The following is a 16,683-nucleotide window of genomic DNA, read 5'->3' as shown; positions in this document are numbered from 1 at the left end:
TGCCATAGTGCGCTCCCACAAGTGGTCACCTCTGGTTTCATACTTTTTTTTTTTTGTTGCATACTATTTAGTATGTTAGTATGCAGGTTAGGATTAGTCGCCCAGGAAACGCGCGAGCTTGAGTGCTGTAGGTCCACACATCCGTCCCATAACATGCTGTGTGGAGTCGCCTGTACAGAGCAGGATGTTTCCGCTGCTGCGAACTCGGTCGCCGGAGGAAAGTTTACCACTGCGATAAAATGATGGTGGGACCTCAGAAGTTACACAATGTCTAACTTGTTTATGGGGTTTAGCTTGTTTACTGTAGCGCGGTTTGTGTAGTGGAGGCCGATGAGGAATCGGCGCACTGTTTAACTGCACGAGGCTGCTGACTGCCGCAATGGTAAGCACCATCACCTTCTGTTGTTTTCATTATATTTCACTGTAAAAAAAAACAAATCTTAACAAACCTGAACGCAACAAATGTTAAAAAAAAAATTTGTAATTTGTACATAAGTATATATATATATATATATATATATATATATATATATATATATATATATATATACACACACACACACACATATATATTGTAAGCCTTACGCCTCTTCTTTTTTAGCATGAAGTTGGGCTAATTTTCTGATTTTCTGTGACTGAGAATTAAATTGATTAACTAAAAGCATATCCACAACTCTGTCCAAAAAAAGACAAGTGGATCTATTGCTCACCTTCAGTACTCACTACCTCGCATGTGACCTGATTCGAAACCTTACATAGTAATTTCAGGCATATACACATTATATTTCCTAATTAATTACAATGCCCAACTAATTAGGCCTGCTGAATTAACATACAATTGAAAGTTAATAAAAAAAAAATAAATAAATAAAATTTGCTTACACACTGTTATATATTCAGAAAAAAATAGTACAATTAAAAAAAAATACAATAATTTCTGCTAACAGATACTGTCATATATATATCAGTCCAGATATGTTCATTTCTTCCGACTTAGGTATATAGAACAATGACCATTACATTTGTGAGAGTAAGTTCAGTTTTGCTGACGTCTGCTGCCTGCGAAATTCTGCCCTTTGCGTACAAATCATTTGAATTGATTATCCACGTGTTATCTAGAGGATGTTTGTGGTGGAGGTGGAGGTTGAGGTTGGTAATGAGAAACTGAGAGGCACTGAATGTGTCGTTCTAGGAAAAGCATGTCTGAACATGCATCAGCTTTTCAGCAGGGTTAAAAGGGTTGTTGAGGCCGACGCCAGGTTCCTGAGTTCATATGTACTGAATTAGCAAAACTGTTGTGTTCATAACCGAACATCATGAGAAAATGTCACCTTTCTCAGGCCAGCTGTGAATCATTAGTACAGGCCATATGCTTACAAAGCAGGGACACTTTAGTGGGCTCCACTGCACTCCAATTAGGATGTACCAGGGCTATAGGCTAGATGTGGCACGGTGTCTGTTAATCATTGCAGCTCACCTCGTCACTTATTTCCAGTCCTTCCTCTGTTAGTGACATCCTGTGCTCAGTGGAGTTACTGCATGTTTCACATAACTTTAAAAGAACCTCCATGAATGCCAAGCGTGATTAAGACAGGGTGTGAAGAGTTTCTGTGTGTGTGTCTATAGTGTGTGTGTTCATGAATGCATGTGCTTTGGACTTAAGGAGCAAGAAGTGGAGGTGGGTGCAGCTTCCATGGCTCAGGAAAAGAAGAGAAAGAAGACAGCAGGAGTGCTTCCTCCAGATGGCGGCTGGGGCTGGATGATTGTGGCCGGCTGTTTTATGGTCACTGTCTGCACTCGCGCTGTAACAAGGTAACACAGTTTGGATCACATCACTACCGCTTGCTGTTGTGTTATTGTGGCATTTTGTTTACACACCACTGTAGCATTGTCTACAAATGTCAAACACATTATATGAATAATGTTTAATAATTAAGTGTTACTTTTTGTTGAGTCTGAGTGTCTGTTTCTTATGGTGTTATTCTTTGCTTAAATGTAGACATGGACACAGCAGATAACATGTAGAAGTCTATATTAAGCTCACTCCACAGTGAGAATTCTTGAAAATAAATTGAGCACAGCAGGCATGTGAGGTTTCTCTCATGGCTAGTTCAGTTTACATTTGCAATGTGGGTAAACAGTTTGGCAAGATGTCAAACAAGGGGCCACAGCAGTCATACTGGTTTTACAGGCAATAGTTCACTGTCCACTATAATTTCCTCTAACTGACGTGGGATTAGTGTGACTTTGTAGTGTTGTATTTGAGTAAAGACAGATATTGTTTAGTGTGTACACCTTGCGTTTGGTGCCCTGTATTGGGAAATTGTTGTTGATATTGTTGTTCAAGTTGTTGTGAGAAATGTTGACTTGTTTACTTGAATCGTTACCCATGACATGTCTCCTATCTGTGATACTCGAGCCTATGACCCGAGGCTGGAACTTGCTGACTCTCCCCTTACTTACCTTGCAACATGTATCAGTGATGATCCCTGTTGTGCCAGTTAGGAAAGGTGTGGCTGAGAAATAGCAGGTTGTTCCATTCTAGGGCAAAGCCGATGAGAGAAGCAGCTTAACAGCAGACAAGTAATGTCATGGTATCTCTCACTTTTAGAAACAGAGAAACCGACAACTTACTGTGACAGTACACTTTTTAAAAACATTGAATTTGGAGAGAGAATTCATTTACTTTAATTTTGAATAAATAAAAGATAACAAACTCTCATGGCCTCTTACCCTATACAGAGATACCAGAGATATGTGGTAATAAACAACCTTGTCCAGATGAAATGATTTCTACAGAGACTGAAAGTCTCCTTAAAGGTGAAAGAGCAACCTGACACTTTTTCTGGGGGTTTTTTCCCTTATTTTTTTCCCTTTTAGCCAGCATTGCATGGGTGTGGTTTAGAACCTGAAGAAACGGCTTGGTCCTAATCTGGCTGGCTCTAACCTGTCTGAACAGTAGAGTGAAAGACATTTCTCCCTCAGGTGGCCCCTGGCTAGCTTTGCATGTGTGTTCTTTGGCCAATGATTGAGTATGTAAGAGTCACTGGCTGTCAAATTCACTCTCACTGATTTGACCCTGGTCTCCTGCCTGGTGCTTTCACCGTGTTTGTTCAGGTGCAGGCAGTCTGTGGTGAGGCTTGTGCCTCATTAGCCCTTTTCCCAGCTCTCCAACTCCAAAGACCCCCTAGGATGCCAAAGCTGAACTTCTTACTGTCCAGCTAAGCAGCAGTAATTGCAGGATTCAGCGTCTCCTCTCATTTGATAAAAAATTATTCTCATTAATTATGGAATGTGAGAATGTGATGTTTTTTCCGTGGGAAACAAGTCAGTAATCAGGGTTTATCACATACTTTGAATTTCAGTGTTTATATTACACATAAAATTTTAAAATTACATTTGCTTCCATCTTTTGTAGGTGCATCTCTATCTTTTTTGTGGAATTTCAAATGCATTTTGGACGTGATTACTCTGGGACTGCATGGATCCACTCGTTGGTAGACTGCACCACCATGCTGTGTGGTATGTGATCTTTTTTGGATTTTATTTACTGCATTTACTATGTACAAATTTGGTCTGTAACCAGCTAAAACAGATCTTCCCATATTTCCATTCAAATAACAGAATAGGCAATTGTATATCTCTGCTTTAGTACTCACTATGTTTAGCTGTTTATTGTATTTCTTTTTCTTTGGAGGTGATATTATCTTGAGGTTATCATGTTGAGCTTACTTTGCATACCTTAAACATCCAGTTGTGTCATTCTCTTGCATGCATTTGCAAAAGAAGCAGACCCTTTACTGTGTGTAGCTCTCATTTGGAATTAGACAATAGAAAGAATGAAAGGCCACAGGAGGCTTCGACCCCCTCTCTCTCTTGAAATTTAGCAAGACACAGCTTGACTTATAACAGCAGGCACATTTGTTTTTGTTCTTCACGCTAATGTCTGCTGTCACAACACCTAGAATTTGTAGGGAACTGAATGCTTCCAAAAATAAAAAAGAGAACAGCCCTAATCATTGCTGTTGACTTATTACCATAAAGTTTTCCTTTGCTGACATTAGCTGACATGGTAATTTCCTTATCAACAAACTGATAGCATAGCTTTTGCTGGACAAAATCCTAGCAAGTTCGATGAGTTGAAAAAAAAAAAAAACTGCAAGCTTTGCAGTTAATAAAATGAAATCTGTGGTGCAACGTTTTAGTCGCAGCCAGAAATAAGGGTATAGCATTTTAAAGACCTTAAAATGAAGATTTAATTCTTAATTCTCTGTGGCATAATGGATAAGTGAAAACTGATGGAAGCATAACGTTGACTGTGTGAGGAAATCACACTCAGCTCGCAAGGTTCCAAGTAAAAAAAATATATAAAACATGGTTTTGGAGATTTATTACAAAACTAATTATGGTCACAAAACAGACTTTACCACTCTGCTACACACAGAAACACACAAAGTTTGCATACACTTGGCTGAAGATATTCTGTCTCAGTTTTGCAACTGATTCATTTTGTTTTTCAAGTTAATTAGGACATGTTTTTGCACATTAGAGGTAACAAATGAACCAATTGGAGACAGGTTTATTTCGGTTTGATTCACTATATCACAATTCCAATGGGTCAAAAGTTTACATAGACCAAGTTGACTGTTTCTTTATGTGGTCTGGAACGTGGGGGCATCAGTGAACAAGTATTCATGTCTACCATCAATAGAGTCCATGACCTGAGAGGCTGTTTTGCAACTCTAAGACCAGCAAAAGTGAGTGAAGTTTGTAGGTTATCACCAGCCATTTGGAGGAGTGTTCTTTGGTCAGATGATACAAAAATTTAACAGTTTGTCCATTATGATCAACGCTATGTATGGAGGAAACAGCTTTTAATCCGAAAAACACCATCTCGAGTGTGAGGCATGATGGTGGTGGCAGCATGGGCTGGGGTTGTTTACTGAAAAAGCAGCCTGTGCACTTCAGAAAATAGCTGGTAAAATAAGGAAGGAAGATTATTTAGAAATACTGAAGCAACACTTTAAGACATCAGCTAGAAAGGTAAAACTCAGTCACAACTTGGCCTTCCAGCAGGACTGTGATCCTGAATAAAGTAAAGTATTGGTGTGGACATCACCTTGTTAAAGCCCTGATGTGAATCCCACGGAAAATTTGAAAAAACATGTCTGAGAAAAGAGGCCCAAAAAGTGTATGTAATGGCTTGACCCATTGAAAACCTGGTATTGTAAATAAAAGCTGAAATCTCTTTGTTAACTATTAATAAGAAAAGGTATAGTAACATTAAATGTTTTCGGTTTTATATTTTGGTGCTGTGTTTGCTGTTATTTGACTTTTTTTTTGTTCCAATGGCAGCTCCTCTGGGCAGTCTGATTGGGAATCAGCTCTCGTGTCGTGTTGCTGTGATACTTGGAGGATTCTTAGCCTCTACTGGAATGGTGCTTAGCTCTTTTGCCACCAGTTTAGAGTACCTCTACCTCTCTCTAGGTGTCTTAACTGGTAAGGCACCCTAAATTAATACAGATTCGTATAAACTGAGCTATTTTGAAAGTCTGTTTTGATAATAAAGCCCAAGAAATGAGGAATATAAATATAAATGAGATAATATTATAAATGGTTGGCTGTTGTTAAAGGGAAAGTGTTGCTTTTCTTGGCAGGACTTGGCTTTGCTCTCTGTTACACACCAGCAATCGCTATGGTTGGCATTTATTTCTGCGAGAGGAAGTCTTTGGCTTATGGCATCGCTATGTCTGGCAGCGGCATTGGCACGTTCGTACTGGCTCCCGTGGTGCAGCTACTGATTGAACACTACTCTTGGCGTGGTGCTCTGCTTATCCTGGGAGGATTGGTAGCCAACCTGTGTGTGTGTGGAGCTCTGCTGCGGCCTATCACTCTCAAAGAAGAGGAAGCCTTCCCCTTGCCAATGGACACTGAGTGTGGATATAGTTCATCACCTCTCACATCTGATCAGAAAGAAACAAACATCAGAGAGGAGAAAAACAGCAAGCAATGCTGCATGAGCTTCATGCAGGACTACCATTTCCTGCTAATGCCCGATTTCCTGGTCTTGGCAGGCTCCTTCCTGTTCCTGGCCAGTGGCTGCAGTCTGCCATTTGTTTACTTGGTGCCCTACGCACTAGATGTGGGTGTCAGTCACCACCATGCCGCTTTTCTTATGTCTATTTTAGGTGTCATTGACATTGTAGGCAACATCACCTTCGGCTGGCTCACAGACAGAAGGTGAATTACAGTGGATGCTTACACACTTTCATGATGATAAAACATTACTTCCCAAATGTGACAAATAACTTTTAAGATTCCATGAGAGACATTTTCATGACATCCATGCAGCAACATCTGCACAAGTTTAAAAAGTAAATCAAAGCATTTCTGTGTCATTTTGGTGAAATATAGTTTGAAGTTTAAAGGTTGCTTAAATGCTGAATGAAAACTTTCATAGTCACTAATTAGAGGCAGAAAAATAATAATGAATGTACATTACATTTTCCATATCATTCTTTTCCATTTTGCAGGTGCCTGAAGAAGTACAGGAGCATTTGTTACATGGCTGCTGTAGGGATGGAGGGTCTCTGCTGCTTCCTCATCCCTCTCCTACATACATTTGCCCTGCTGGTACCCTTCTCAGTGCTCTATGGCTATTTTGATGGTGCCTATGTGGCCCTTATTCCTGTGGTGACTTCAGATGTAGTGGGGACAGCATGCCTGTCGTCTGCACTCGGTGTTGTGTATTTCCTGCATGCTATTCCATATCTGCTGAGCCCCCCTATTGGAGGTGAGTGTCACCTGGTATTTACTTACATACCTTACATATACGTTCTATCTTAAATCACTAGCCATTTAGAACTAAACAACACTGGACCATATGTTGAAGAAAAATCAGGTTAAAATTAGATCATTATTGTTACTGAATTAAGAATTTGGCCTGAATTTGCACTAATAGGTTTGATGTTTGATTCTTCTGCTGCACAGGCTGGTTGGTGGACACCACAGGCACCTACACAGCGACATTCTTTCTCAGTGGCTTTGCACTCATCTCCAGCGCTCTCCTGCTGTGCACCATCACTGTGGTCCGCCACTGCCAGAGAATTCAGAGGAACTCACTAAGCAAAGTCGCCACACCGGAAACATGTGAAGCCAAACAGGCAGAGTTTTATACTGCAAAAATCTTATAGTGTTGGACCTACCATTTATATGATCTTTTGTTATCTTTTATTTTTTCTACACAATGCAAATACACGAACTTTAGTAGTTGGGGGAAAACATTTGTAGCATTACCAGCAGATTTCCACAGTCTCAAATCCCATTAATGTGCCTTTTCTATCTGGCAAACATTCTATAAAGCATTTCATTCTGATTACGAATGAAAAGTTGGAAACAGAAAAGGTGAGTTAGAGTTGGTGCATATTGCATCGAGTTTTTACAAAGAGTGTCCAAAAGAGTCATTTAATTGATAAAGTGTTTGTTCCATTTTACACTAGGATTAATGTACTGATGTACTGTGGTTAATATATATATATATATATATATACTACCGCTCAAAAGTTTGGGATCACTTGCATATTTCAGCTTGATTTCAGCTAAGGAGGAAGACTCCATCAGCCAATCCATCTTGTGGGAGATGCTCCAGGAAGCATGGGGTGAAATCTCATCAGATTATCTTGAAAAATTGACAGCTAGAATGCCCAGGCTGTAATTACTGCAAAAGGTGTTTTTTGATGAAGGCAAAGTTTGAAGAAATCATTCATCATTTCCATCAAAATCATTATTTCTAACTCTGACATGTCAGCATGTCCTGTTCTTTTGCAATATTTTCTATTCAGACTAATTTCGTGTGTGTTTCCTTGGAAAACAATAACATTTTTGAGTGATCCCAAACTTTTGAGCGGTAGTGTATGTATGAAAAGAATTATGCAAGTCATTATAAGCTTCATGTTTTTCTCTTTAAATAGTCAAGACCAGGGTTGAGTGTTGAGTGCCACAAGAGGGCAGTGCTGATTTATTTCACTCAATACAGTCTTGGACGATTGTTGGAAGCTATGTTGTCAGCCAATGTTTATATCAAGTACATTGACAGATTAAATAGTTTTTAGTGACCTTTTTATGAGCTAGTTTTACATATCATCTTTATTTTATGAAAGCAAAAAGAGTTACAATCTTTTACAATAAACTAAATTATGATTAATAAAAGATTAGCCCAGTGAAATAAATCTCCTGTACTGATCCAATGCTGTTATCTTGAATGGGCATTTATTTCTGTTTAAGTAATAAAGTGTACATGTTTAATACAGACATTTTTCTGTGTCTGCTAAACAAGACAAATTAGAGTATTATTGGTGTAAGATCAGACTCAGAATGATAGCGAGAGTCATTGTAGCAGAATGCAATTACACTGTTACAAAGCAAGTCTCAGCATAGACAGGATATTAAGATATTTATAAATGTTTGAATGTTTCACAGCAGCCTAGGGGCCTGCATTTCACTCCTCTTTCCTTACAAAGGTCCTCTTGGCTTTTCCACTCCCAGGGCTTTTAGATGACCGTCTATCATTAATCTTTGTCAGATGTTTAGCACTTTTCTTCCCATCTTTTGTGTCTTTGTCTATCTTCAAGCATTCCATATAATAAGTGATGGCGTCAAATAGGGATCTTTTTTTGTACTGCTGAAACTGAGCATAACAGAGATAAACGTATTGTAGGCTCTCATTTTTCTCTTCAGCTATCTGCAGAGTTTGCTGAAACAGCTCTTCAGCACGATCTAGTTTCCCATCCTCACTGTACTGAATTGCCAGCTCAGTCATAGCTATAACAAAGCCACACTTAAGTTCGGTGGCCTTGTCTAAATGATAAATGCACTGACTGCGAAGCATCTGAATCTCATCACCAGCTTTTGAGGTGTTTTGACATCCTTCACGTTGCAAATCGTTTTTTTTCCTCTTGTAACACAGAGCTAGCTGATGGTGTATAAATCCTGATGTGGGTGACTTCTCTAAAGCTCTTTTTAGCAGGGCGATGGACCTTTCCACAGAGCCATGGGCTCTCAAAAATTTACCCACATATCGAATGACATAAGGAGCATTTGGAGAACCCTCCAGAGCTTCTTCCATTAATTTCTCCCCTTCGTCGTACTCTGTGGATTCAGCAAGCGTTACAGCTAGGAGAGCTTTAAGTTCATCATTTTCTGGATCTACTTCTACAGCCTTTCGCAGTTGTTTCATTGTTAGCACCTTAGGTACACCGAAGCCATGTGTTTCTATTCTGTTGAGAACAAAGGCATATCCACAGTTCCACTGAGCATTTCTGGGCTCGAGCTCCAAAGCCTTCTCAAAGCAGTCTTTAGCCTGGTTGTAGTACTTGCGAGAGAACTTGAAGAAGGCCCAAGCCTTTTCTCCAAGCACTTCATGATGAACACCCAAAGGAGAATCAGGGAATTTCTGTTCAATGCTTCTGATCTTCTCCAGGTAACTCTCACACTCACTAAAGCATTTCATGCGGTACTGTAGCCAAGCCAGATTCCCATAGGCCACTATGAGCCACTTGTCACAGTCATTGTCCCGGTACTTTTTAGTGAGCTCTACACACTTCTGCAGGAAGGCAAGTGCTTCTTGAGGAGACCCTAGAAGGTACTTAACAAACCCCAAAGAGTTGTATGTCTGCGCTAGTCCTGCGTTGTCTCCTAGTTTAAAGTCAACATGCTGTTCCAGCCTATTTAAAAGATCTGTGAGATCTAGGTCTTCTTTTTTCAGTTCCCAGGTGAAATGACATTCAAGCTTGCGCAGTTGATCCTCAAGAACGGTTCCTTCTGTTGAACTGTAAAGCAATACAATAACCGCTTAATAAAATGACCGTGACGTAGCTATGCCACCTCGCAGACCCAAGCCTAATTTAGTTATTTGTATGTTTACTTCATTGTTTGTATACATTGATCATGCCTACCTCATTGTGATCGTCTCACACGATTATAGGAAGAATGACGGCAGAGAAATTCAGAGAGTAGAGGAATATTGAGGCCCTGACAAACATCAGCAGGTCCAGAATGAAATGATTGTGTAATGTTGTTCCTGGAGGTCGAAATCGAAACTTATGGAGGCTGTGGGCGTGTATTTAAAGAGACAGGTTCATCTCTCATGCAGAAAAAAATGACTCAAGTAGTACTTTATAAATCTAATGTATATACATACGAAGTTTAGGCTGATCTATAATAACAGAGACGCCCTTTGATCTTGGACTTGAGTGTAGTTTCGCCTTTTCTCTCAACAGTTTTAACTCTGATTTGTCCTCTGTTTGTGTTTCCACTATAGATAAATGCTATTCCGTTAATGCATTAATATTATTTATATAAATGTAACGTAATATAAGTTGATTACTAGACCGAAAATAATTGTCTTGATTCTGGCAGTTCGGTTTCCATGGTAGCGTGGCCGAGCGGTCTAAGGCGCTGGATTAAGGCTCCAGTCTCTTCGGGGGCGTGGGTTCGAATCCCACCGCTGCCAACGCGTCTTTTGCTTAAAACACTATTATTGCACTTTATGCATTAAATTATATTTCTTAAGTTTCCAAAGAGGATTTCTGTTTTTATTTTTTTTTGAGACAACTGAAGTAGTTATTAGATGTTGGTAATATTACTGTAATGAAAGTCTAAGTTCACAAAGATCACTCAGGTAATCCTCATTGTCTACAAAGCTCAGCGCTGTCTCAAAGCACTCTATGGCTTGTTGTTTTTCTCCTTTTTCCTTATGAATGATTCCAAGTATTCCGAAGGCCTCTCCATCCATTGGGTTGTTTTTAATTCTTCTCTTTGCAATTCCTTCCAGACGTTCAGCACTTTTCTTCCCTTCATATCGTTTTGGATTTATCTTCAGACATTTCATGTAATGATTGATTACAGCAGACTCACATCTCATACAGTACTGCTGAAAGTCTGCATAATACAGATGAACAGACTGGTAGTTATCATTTTTTTTCTCTAGCTACTCAAAATGTATTCTGAAACATTTCTTCTGCTCGCGGCATATCCCGGTTCTCCCCATACTGAATAGCCAGTTCACTCATAGCCACGATGAAGCTGGGTTTCATTTCAGTTGCCATTTCCAAGTGGTAGATGCACTGCTCTTGAGCACGATTAATTTCAGCACCTTGTGTATGGTGGCTTCCTGCCTGCTTCAGATTCAGGATCTTCTTCTTATAGCAGAGCCCCAGCTGATGGTGTATGAAGGCTGAGTTGGACACTTTCTCTAATGCTCTCTTTAGAAGGGCAATAGACCTGTCCACAGAGCCTTGATTCCAAAAAAAACTTTGCAACATATCGAATCACATGTGGGTGTTCTGGAGAACTCTCTAAAGCTTGCTCCACTAGGCTCTCTGCTTCACTGTACCTCTTGCGAGAAGCCAATTTCAGACCAAGCAGAACTTTAAGAACATCATCATCTGGATTAGTGGCTACGGCCCGTCTAAGTTGATCAACTATAGTTGAATCTGCTGAATTTTGGAAGAAATTCTCTGTCCGATAAAGAACAATCGCAAGGCCAGCATTCCATTCACCCTCATCTGGCTCCAGCTCTAAGGCCTTCTTGAAGCATTCTTTAGCCCTTTCATAATATTTGCGAGAAAACTTAAGGAAGGTCCATCCCTTCTCTCCAAGCACCTCAGCATATGGGACAGATGGATATTTCTCGTTAATCTCGCTCAGTTTATTCAGGTAGCTTTCACACTCTGCAAAATTACCCATATGATAGTATAACCATGCAAGGTCTCCATAGACAACAACAAGCAGCTTGTCACAATCATTTCCATGAGACTTCGTGAGCTCTACAGATTTTTCAAAGTAGCTGACAGCCTCAGTATTGGAGCCTAGAAGAAACTTCACAAATCCCATATTGCGGCATGCCCATGCAATTCATGCCTTGCTTTCAATATTCAGGTTAAGGTCTTCTTCTAAACGGTTCAGAAGATCAGTGAGATCGGTATCATTTTTATCCAGAGCCCAGGTGAAATGGCATTCCAGCTGAAGAAGACTGGTTTTTAAGCTTGTGTCTTGTGTTGAACTGTTAGAGAAAGAAATATCTGAGTCCTGTGCATGAAAGGGAACGGATTAAAATAGGTAGACATTTAAAGACAGAAAAATGTACCAAACCTTTTAGATCTTTAAAGAACCTTTAAAGCATTACTCTGAAAGCTAAGTAGCCTAATAGTACAAGAGTGGTGCTTACAGTCAAATTATGTAGCTTATATTATTAATGCATTCATTCAAGGTAAAAATTAAAAAAATAACACTCAAGTGACAAAGAAAGTTAAGGTTTAGTGCCTTTTTTAAAGGATGCAGGAAGAATGGCAACACTTACCTCATCGTGCTCAGTGTCTGTGTAAATAACAAGGAGAAAACAGATCGGAGAGACTGTCCTTACCCGGATATAAGATATTCAATTCTTATAAAAAGCAGAAACAGAGTAAACAAATATTCAGAAGTCAGGTGATATGCAAATAGAGTTATTTCAGCAAAAGAACAGACAAAGACCAGGAACAAGAAACAATACTAGACACTAGTGACCATAAACACAAGAACTAGCAACGAGAAGGCTCGATATCAACAGATACAATGGCATTGAGTATAACCTTCACAATGAACTGGAGGAATGAGTGTCCTTCTATACTGTGGCTGTGATTCTGTAATGGAGTCCAAGTGTGTTCCATCAGAATAAAAGTGAATGCAAACATGAGAGAGTTTAAGATGGATGATTGTAGTCTTCAGTGGCAGCTCTGTGGTCTGGGAGTTGTAGTTAGTAGGCATGTTTGTAGGCCGCTCTATGTTCCTTAATGTGGGAAGCTTAACCTTAGTGTTTTATCCACAGTTCATATATTAATACAGATACTATGCTGTTACCATCAAATCTTATAAATATCTAAATAACTGACTGTGATGTTGCATGTTGGTAATATTACTGTAATGAATTTCTAAGTTCGCAAAGATCCCTGAGGTAATCCTCATTGTGTACAAAGCTCAGCGCTGTCTCAAAGCACTCTATGGCTTTTTGTTTTTCTCCTTTTTCCTTATAAACGATTCCAAGTATTCCAAAGGCCTCTCCATCCATTGCATTATTCCAGATTCTTTTCTTTGCAATCCTTTCCAGATGTTCAGCACTTTTCTTCCCTTCAAATTGTTTTGGATTTATCTTCAGGCATGTAATGTAATTTTTGATGGCAGCAGATTCCCATCTCAAACAGGTCTCCTGGAATTTTGCATAATACAGATGAACAGACTGGTAGTAATCATTTATTTCTGTAGCTTTGTGAAATGCATTCTGAAACATTTCTTCTGCTCTCGACATATCCTGGTTCTCCCCATACTGAAGGGCCAGATGAGTCATAGCAGTGATGAAGTTGGGCTTTAATTCAATTGCCATTTTCAAGTGGTAGATGCACTGCTCACGAGCTTGCTTAATTTCATGGTAGCTTTCTGCTCCTTTGATCTTCTTCTTATAGCAGAGCCCCAGCTGATGGTGTATGAAGGCTGAGTTGGACACTTTCTCTAATGCTCTCTTTAGAAGGTCAATGGACCTGTCCACAGAGCCTTGATTCCGAAAAAACACCCCAACATATCGAATCACATGTGGGTGTTCTGGAGAACTCTCTAAAGCTTGCTCCACTAGGCTCTCTGCCTCACTGTACTCCTTGTGACGAACCAATCTCAGACCAAGCAGAACTTTAAGAACATCATCATCTGGATTAGTGGCTACGGCCCGTCTAAGTTGATCAACTATAATTGAATCTGCTGAATTTTGGAAGAAATTCTTTGTCCGATAAAGAACAATCGCAAGGCCAGCATTCCATTCACCCTCATCTGGCTCCAGCTCTAAGGCCTTCTTGAAGCATTCTTTAGCCCTTTCATAATATTTGCGAGAAAACTTAAGGAAGGTCCATCCCTTCTCTCCAAGCACCTCAGCATATGGGACAGATGGATATTTCTCGTTGATCTCGCTCAGTTTATTCAGGTAGCTTTTACACTCTGCAAAATTACCCATATGATAGTATAACCATGCAAGGTCTCCATCGACAACAACAAGCAGCTTGTCACAATCATTTCCATGAGACTTCGTGAGCTCTACAGATCTCTCAAAGTAGCTGACAGCCTCAGTATTGGAGCCTAGTAGAAACTTCACAAATCCCATATTGCGGCATGTCTGCGCAATTCGTGCCTTGCTTTCAGTATTCAGGTTAAGGTCTTCTTCTAAACGGTTCAGAAGATCAGTGAGATCGGTATCATTTTTATCCAGACCCCAGGTGAAATGGTATTCCAGCTGAAGAAGACTGGTTTTTAAAGTTGAGTCTTGTGTTGAACTGTTAGAGAAAGAAATAACTGTGTATATGAGTCATATACCTTATATAAACTGAATAGATGCACATTCTCTGAAAAAATGGTGTTTGTATTTTGTTAGCCTCTTAAGAACATCCTTTAATTACAGGACATTTCCTAAACTTATATATGTAAGGCAAACTTGTCTCTTAAAGAACAAAAAAGGCTTCAGCTCACATCGTAATGTATTAAAGCAAACTATCAATCATTTACAATTGATCTGAGCTCAACATCCTGAACATTCTTTCATGACACTATTTAACTAATTCACAATGATGACATATATCCTTGAACTAAATTTCTTTGTTTCAGTCACTTACTATAGAGGTGGGAGTGTTGTCTCCCCTTTGACAGTTGTTTGTTATTCATTAAGATTTATTTTTACAGGTGAACCCACCCTGGTACTTTTTTTTGTCACTCAAGTGGATGATCATTTTTAAGTATTAATTCTTGCTATGTCCATTTAGCCTAAATAACTTAACATCTGAAAATATATTATCCCCAATTATCAAGTCAATACTGAAAAATCATACCCCTAAACATGTGACCAGGAAAGATTGTAAAACCTTTCCACCCCCTTTCTCATATGCTCAGAGAAAAAAATGGACGCAACTGGATCTGTTCCTGTCAGTTGTAGCTTGTAATTAGTGCTAAGGTCAGAAAGTCAATTTTTCAGGTAAAAGAAACATACTAAAGGTACGAAAAACAAATTACAGAGCAACAGTTCTTACCTCATTGTGGTCAATCTTGAAAACAGACAGAGAGACTATAGTGACAGGGATACAAGCATTTAAATTCTCCACCTATGGGTTGAGAAATGGAAATTGAAAGTATCTTTCAAATGCAGTCTGACTTGTTTGGATGTTATTTACAGAAATTTAAAAAAAAAAAAAAAACACCTAAGATTTCAACCGTCAAGTCACTGAGTCTGAAATCTTGGTTTATCACTGATTTTGAGCATAGGTGATATAAAGATCATGTTTTTTATTTCCTGGAGAAGCAAATACACTAAGAACCACACAGACTGTCCATATGTAAATTTCAAGTATTCAGAGCTGTTTCATGTATCTGTATTGTAGTGCCAGTTTGCACTGTCTCTTGTCTTGCACTGTTTCAGGAAGATCTTAAGGTCTAGAAACCTAACGCAGAATTTATTGCCAACCAATCCAAAATGTAATCCAAAATTGTGGTCAGAGGAACAGGTGGAAAAAATCAAAACTGAGAAAAGCAATACACTGGTAACCAAATCACCAAACTTGAAGAGAGAGACATGGAACATGGGGGAGATACAGTATGAATATGGGAGTTGAAGCTATTAAATCCAAGCAAACTGGCACCCGGCTGCTAAAACACCAGTAGACCTGGGCAAACTAGTATAATTCTTCTAGCAGGGGTTAGAAGAATATATTGGTGGAATATAGGCAGCAATCTTTCTTACAAACCACATTCTCAAATGAATGCTTGAACTAAATGTCTTTGTTTCAGTCACTTACTATACAGGTGTGAGTGTTTCCCTTTGACAGTTGTTTGTTATTTATTAAATCTCATTTTTACAGGGAAACCTACCCTGGTACATTTTTTGTCACTCGTGGTTAATAATTTTTAAGTACTAATTTTGGTATGTATTTTTAGCCTAAATAACTAAAAGTAAATAAATACCGAATACTGAAAAAACTTTTTTTCACCCTCTTTCCCATATGCTCACAGAAAAAAGGGGATGCAGCTGAATCTGTTCCTGTCAGTTGTAGCTTAAACATTAGCATTTAATTAGCCCTGAAGGTCAGAAAGTTACCTTGCGTTCACGTTTTCAAGTAAAAGAAACATACTAAATGTACAATTAAAAAAAATAACAAATTACAGAGCAACAGTTCTTACCTCATTGTGGTGAATCTTGAAAACAGACAGAAAGACTATAGTGACAGGGATACAGGCATTTTAATTCTCCACCCATGGGTTGAAAATGGAAATTAAAAGTATCTTTCAAATGCAGTCTGACTTGTTTGGATGTCATTTACCAGGAATTGAGAAAAAAAAAACAAGATTTCAACCATCTCCTCCCATGGAAGAGTGTGTGAGCAAATTTTGGGTATACTCAGGGGCAAAACCCTTGGGGCAAAACTCAAACCTAAGACCTAAGATATCATCCAATTTCCTAGTTTAATCACTCAGCTTGCCCATTTGACTTGGGGTGGTAGCTTGAGGTTAGGCTCATGTTAATGTCCAAGTGGTTGCAGAATGCTCTCCAGATTCAGGAGGTAAACTAAGTCCAAATTAAGAATTTGGCCTGAATTTGCACTAATAGGTTTGATGTTTGAT

The 16,683-nt window shown here is 39.1% G+C and overlaps 3 protein-coding genes, 1 non-coding gene and 1 pseudogene across 6 annotated transcripts; 2 read left to right on the top strand and 3 right to left on the bottom strand.

The window, feature by feature from the left end:
- The first annotated feature begins 129 nt into the window (after positions 1-129).
- slc16a12b (solute carrier family 16 member 12b) lies at positions 130-7,377 on the top strand. Of its 3 annotated transcripts, none has more exons than XM_058406653.1 (7): positions 130-382; positions 1,627-1,812; positions 3,419-3,522; positions 5,356-5,499; positions 5,658-6,240; positions 6,534-6,793; positions 6,991-7,377. In XM_058406653.1, the coding sequence occupies exons 2-7, from the start codon at positions 1,646-1,648 to the stop codon at positions 7,191-7,193; spliced, it is 1,461 nt and encodes a 486-aa protein (XP_058262636.1). In that variant the 5' UTR covers positions 130-382; positions 1,627-1,645; the 3' UTR covers positions 7,194-7,377. The 3 variants fall into 3 exon arrangements, with proteins under 3 accessions (XP_058262636.1, XP_058262637.1, XP_058262635.1); XM_058406654.1 differs by having other exon boundaries at positions 131-382; positions 1,664-1,812; XM_058406652.1 differs by lacking the exon at positions 130-382 and having other exon boundaries at positions 1,418-1,812.
- An 869-nt stretch (positions 7,378-8,246) lies between these two features.
- On the bottom strand, positions 8,247-10,091 carry LOC131363792 (interferon-induced protein with tetratricopeptide repeats 5-like). Its single transcript, XM_058406657.1, has 2 exons — positions 9,954-10,091; positions 8,247-9,827 (listed from the first exon to the last, which is right to left on the bottom strand). The coding sequence occupies exons 1-2, from the start codon at positions 9,956-9,958 to the stop codon at positions 8,498-8,500; spliced, it is 1,335 nt and encodes a 444-aa protein (XP_058262640.1). The 5' UTR covers positions 9,959-10,091; the 3' UTR covers positions 8,247-8,497.
- Positions 10,092-10,224: 133 nt separating this feature from the next.
- Positions 10,225-12,498, bottom strand: LOC131363790 (interferon-induced protein with tetratricopeptide repeats 5-like; annotated as a pseudogene).
- Positions 10,429-10,510, top strand: trnal-aag (transfer RNA leucine (anticodon AAG)). Its single transcript has one exon. It is a non-coding gene; the product is annotated as a tRNA-Leu (tRNA).
- Positions 12,499-12,943: 445 nt separating the features above from the next.
- On the bottom strand, positions 12,944-16,312 carry LOC131363791 (interferon-induced protein with tetratricopeptide repeats 5-like). The gene is made up of 3 exons (XM_058406656.1): positions 16,243-16,312; positions 15,099-15,170; positions 12,944-14,351 (listed from the first exon to the last, which is right to left on the bottom strand). The coding sequence occupies exons 2-3, from the start codon at positions 15,101-15,103 to the stop codon at positions 12,953-12,955; spliced, it is 1,404 nt and encodes a 467-aa protein (XP_058262639.1). The 5' UTR covers positions 15,104-15,170; positions 16,243-16,312; the 3' UTR covers positions 12,944-12,952.
- Between the last annotated feature and the right edge of the window lie 371 nt (positions 16,313-16,683).

Source organism: Hemibagrus wyckioides, linkage group LG13 (genome assembly GCF_019097595.1).
Source record: "Hemibagrus wyckioides isolate EC202008001 linkage group LG13, SWU_Hwy_1.0, whole genome shotgun sequence".
NCBI classification, from domain to species: domain Eukaryota; kingdom Metazoa; phylum Chordata; class Actinopteri; order Siluriformes; family Bagridae; genus Hemibagrus; species Hemibagrus wyckioides.
Note: the sequence above shows the minus strand (reverse complement) of the source record. Positions and strands in the feature narration are given on the sequence as shown.

Excerpts from the sequence above, each read along its gene's own strand:
- slc16a12b (XM_058406653.1), top strand. The coding sequence starts at position 1,646 with ATGTGCTTTGGACTTAAGGAGCAAGAAGTGGAGGTGGGTGCAGCTTCC. Across the intron at positions 5,500-5,657 it reads CTCTCTAGGTGTCTTAACTG|GACTTGGCTTTGCTCTCTGT; the intron begins GTAAGGCACCCT and ends TTTTCTTGGCAG. Across the intron at positions 6,794-6,990 it reads GCTGAGCCCCCCTATTGGAG|GCTGGTTGGTGGACACCACA; the intron begins GTGAGTGTCACC and ends TCTGCTGCACAG.